The sequence below is a fragment of the Lithobates pipiens genome, unplaced genomic scaffold (assembly GCF_037356315.1).
Source record: "Lithobates pipiens isolate NorthernLeopardFrog02 unplaced genomic scaffold, aLitPip1_a1.2 Scaffold_8, whole genome shotgun sequence".
Taxonomy (NCBI): domain Eukaryota; kingdom Metazoa; phylum Chordata; class Amphibia; order Anura; family Ranidae; genus Lithobates; species Lithobates pipiens.
This window is the reverse complement of record NW_027507903.1, coordinates 401,556,354-401,560,636: the sequence shown is the minus strand read 5'-3', so window position 1 is coordinate 401,560,636 and position 4,283 is coordinate 401,556,354. Positions and strand designations below refer to the sequence as shown.

At 46.1% G+C, this 4,283-nt stretch overlaps 1 protein-coding gene across 2 annotated transcripts in view; it reads left to right on the top strand.

The window, feature by feature from the left end:
- The first annotated feature begins 4,191 nt into the window (after positions 1–4,191).
- Positions 4,192–4,283, top strand: part of GABRG2 (gamma-aminobutyric acid type A receptor subunit gamma2) — a 332,400-nt gene continuing 332,308 nt past the window's right edge. For both annotated transcript variants that reach the window (XM_077474050.1, XM_077474049.1), the window contains exon 1: positions 4,192–4,283. This exon is cut by the window's right edge and continues 64 nt beyond it. In XM_077474050.1, coding sequence (XP_077330176.1) covers positions 4,229–4,283 — 55 coding nt within the window. In that variant the 5' untranslated portion in view covers positions 4,192–4,228.

The window sequence follows — 4,283 nt, the reverse complement described above, 5'->3', positions numbered from 1 at the left end:
TTTTTTTTTTGTAAAAATTAATGATGTTAACTAGATGTGATTATTGAACACTAATTGCTGATTTAATAAAGTGTTTTACATATCAATAGACAGTAGTAGCTAAAAATAATTGGGACAAGAATGAAAAATGCTGGGGTCAGAATGATAGTTTTTTCTATTTGTTAACTTTTAATTCGCAACAGTCATGAGCTGAAAATTGTGTGTGATTGATGAACCAAAAACTAAAAGTATGTTCCTTTTTCATACACAGGAAGACCTCAGCCAGAAGGAGGCCGTGCAATGTGGCAGCGAGGAGGTGGCTGTGGAATGTGGCAACCAGGAGGTAGGGGTTAGTGTCAGCCAGGAGGTGAGCAGGCCTAGGAGCCTTACAGAATCCCAGCCCCCCCCCCTCTGCCTTCCAACCAAAAGGCCCAGGAAGGGGAGGAACGTGGAGGAGTCAGCGCTCAGGTTGATTGGGGAGGCTTCTGTGGCCCTCAGAACCACCCCCACTCATCAAGAGACCTTTGCCTTCATGGCTGCATGCAAACTGCAGGACATGGAGGAGGGGTAACGCCTCATGTGTGAGGAAATCATGTACCACACACTAAATAAGGGGTTGAGGGCTGAAATCACCAAAACAACCAACCTGAGTTGGACCATCCTCCTCCTCCTCCTGCCACATCTCCAACACCACAGCCACAGCCTGGAAGGTAGACAAGATAGCGATGGCCTGGGTTCAGTCTGGGCTTACAAAAGATGCAGGCTATTGTATGACCACGAGCTATTATAAAACGTATTTAGATCTTTTCACTGAGCCCTTTATTAACTTGCCTTCAGCTCATTGTCCTCTGGCTGGCTATCCCCCAATGCACAACTTATTAGAAGCCCACATTTTGGTTATCCCAAAAGCAGAAAAAGACCCTACACGAGTTACCCTACACGAGTTTTAAATGTTGACATCAAAATCTTTGCTAAAATCTTAGCTAATCGCCTATTTCACTTCAATTCACTGATCACAAAAGATCAGGTAGGGTTCATCCCCAGTAGGGAAGCCAGGGATAATGCCATCACAGCACTATACTTACACCACTGACTCACATCCTCTAATCAACTAGAATTCTCTGTTTCATTGGACACAGAGAAGGCATTCGACAGGTTGGCCTGGGACTACATGGTGGCACTGCTCTGCTCAATTGGTATCCGTGATCAAATTTTTAACTCTATCATGTTTAACTATATGTTTACTCCACTCCAGCTGCTAAAATACACCACCTGTGGAATGCCTTCCAAATACATAATGACACCAGACAAGGTTGCCCTCTTTCCCCACTGTTCTTTGTGCTAGCAATAGAACCTTTTCTGTGCCACCTTAGAGCCAATGGGGACTTTAAAAGACCTATGGTGGCGGATCACTCATACAAACTGGCAGCGTTTGCTGATGACATCCTACTCTTCCTTACAGAACCTCCCACCCCGCTTCCCACCCTGCTGAAGGACCTTGAGATCTTCCAATTCATATACAATATCAAAATACATTTTTGATAAATCTCATGCCTTTAATATAACCCAAATAACCCCCCACCCCCGTGGTTGCCCACTTTCCATGTCCTATCCTGCCTATTATACTTCTTACAGACGATCCTGATCAAATTGCCTACCATATTTCTTAACTCACATAACTCATATAATATGATGTCATGGCTTTTTTTTTTGGCCGTCAAAGGATTAACTACAAACAGCTGATCCTATTGAAGCAGAAAAAAGGCATTGGCCTGGCAGACCTAACTATTACTGGGCATGTCATCTATTTAGGATTGTTGACTGGACTGTCCACCATCAAATTTAAGACTGGCCATGGCTCAAGCACTCTTTTTCTGCCCTACACCTTAGCTCTACTCTCTGGTTGCAGACTCATCGTATTCCACCTACCTTCCGAGAGCATCCACTTTAAACCCAAGATTCCCATCCAAGAAGTCCAATGACTTCTTCTCAGGCACAGAGCCCGCTACTGCTACCTATGTCCGCACACTTTTTTTTGGTACACTGCTCAGGCAAGACAAATTAACATCCCAACTATCTAGTGCCCCTGTGCCCTTTTGGTCCTGCCTGCAATTGCTTTATGTTCTTCACTGTCTGGAGCACACATCTGCGGTGTCCCGACCACTAACCCTGTTTGAGCACCTTTGTCCTAAAACTTCACCATAACAACACATTATCTCCATGACTCACAATTTCTATTTCATAACACACCTTCCAACAGAGGGAAAGCTTCTAAAACACGGGAATGGGATCTGAAACTCAACCTCTGTCCCGAACAATGGGAATGTCTCTATGGCAACACTCACAAGGGCTCTGTCAATGTTACACACAAAAATAACTACAAAATCGAATCAAGATGGTATTACATGCTGGCCTTGCTCCAGCATTGGGAACATGTTCCACCCTAAAAACGGGCAATCTCCCATTCTGAGCTGTGCTATCGCCACCTCACCGGACTTAGAAATCCCCTCAGCTTCATCTCTAAAACGCCCCCCGTCAGGAGGTACGTTTTGGAGTTTTCTAATCGCTCATGTGACGATGCCGAACAATCAGACGCTGTGTAGCCCATCCTGCCAGCGGGGAAAAAGTAGGGAGAAAGCCGATGGAATTTCTAAGCCCTGATCCAGTGAAGCAGCGATAGCAGTGCTCAGACCAGGAGATTGCTGTGCTGCAGGTCAGCAGGACATGGGGGGGCGGGTGGTTGAGGAGGGGGTCCTGTGTAAGTTCCCCTTATGGATTTTTCTGTAAAATGAACTTACGCTTTAAGCTTTGACAAAAAACCTGGAAGATAATTGGTTTCCGGGCAGATCTGCATCAGATTTTGCACCCTCCAGTTTTAGTAAATCCCCTCCTATGTGTCCATGCACACTATAGATCAGGGGTCTCAAACTGGTGGCCCTCCAGCTATTGCGAAACTACAAGTCCCATAAGGCATTGCAAGGCTGATAGTTACAAGTATGACTCCCTCAGGCAGAGGCATGGTGGGACTTATAGTTTAGCAACAGCTGGAGGGCCACCAGTTTGAGACCCCTGCTATAGATGTTTACAGTAAATTAGAGGCAGAACAAATAAAAACACCAACATCACGTTCAGGAGAGGAGCGTTGAGCATAAAAAACTCCTGATGTGTCACAGTGTAGTGGTTAGCACTCTCACCTAGCAGTAAAAAGCATCACTGGTTCAAATCCCAACCACGACACTACCTGCCTGGAGTTTGTATGTTCTGCCTGTGTGGGGTTTCTCTTGGTACTCCGGTTTCCTCCTATACTCCAAAGACATGCTGGTAGCTTCTGTCCAAAAATTGTTCCTAGTATATGAATGGGGACCATGGATTGTGGGTTCCTTGAGGGTAGGGACCGCTGTGAGTGTGCGATGTACAGGGATAGGGACAACTGTACACACTCACTCAGGATGGACTGGTGTCTTTATTCATCCTTACTAATTATTTAACTAGGGAATAAATAAAGGCATTTCCAGCAATGCATTTTTGAAGCTGCTTTTCTTCTGCCAGGAGATAAAGCTTGTAGGAAAGCCCCAGTGTGTATGAAGCCCTATAGAAGTGGAGCTCCTCTTTGCCTTCATCGTTTTGCAGTGGCACTTGGAGTAAATCCATACAATGCACTGTTGTGGTTTACACATGTTTGGGTATGTGAGGAGGAGCCGAGCATATACATTACCAATCACACATTTAGGAATTCAGCTGGAGGGAGATAAATTTGCTGCTCCCAGTCCTGAGATACAGAAAGGCTAGGAATCATGTGAGAAGCCATCACGCATGTGTTAATCTTTAGTGCTGCAGCAGCGTACAGAAATTCCACTTTGACCTCATAGTTAATCTGCATTCAGTCTGAGACACTCTCTCCCTGACAGCTTTGCTGTGTATGTATATGTGTGTGTATGCGTGTGTATGTGTGTGTGTGTGCGCACGGCTCCTCTCTCTCCCCTTTGGCTCCTCTCCCCCCACCCCCCTTCTCTCTACACAAGTGGTGCGGGTGCATGAGCTGCGGAGCGCTGCTGGGGGGCCGGGGGGGAAATCTGCTGACACAAGACGGGCTAAAGCGGATCTCATTTCTGAAATATTAATTCTCCCAGCCTGGCGGAATGTATCATTGCAGTCAATGTACCTGGTAGGGGGTGGGAGGGGGGGGCACGACGGGACTATTCCATTCGCAACAAAGAGACGAGATTGAGGGGGGTGGGGGGGAGACAGAATGGCAGAGATGTGTTCACCAAAGAAGCCAAATGTTCCAAACAATGCGATCTTCG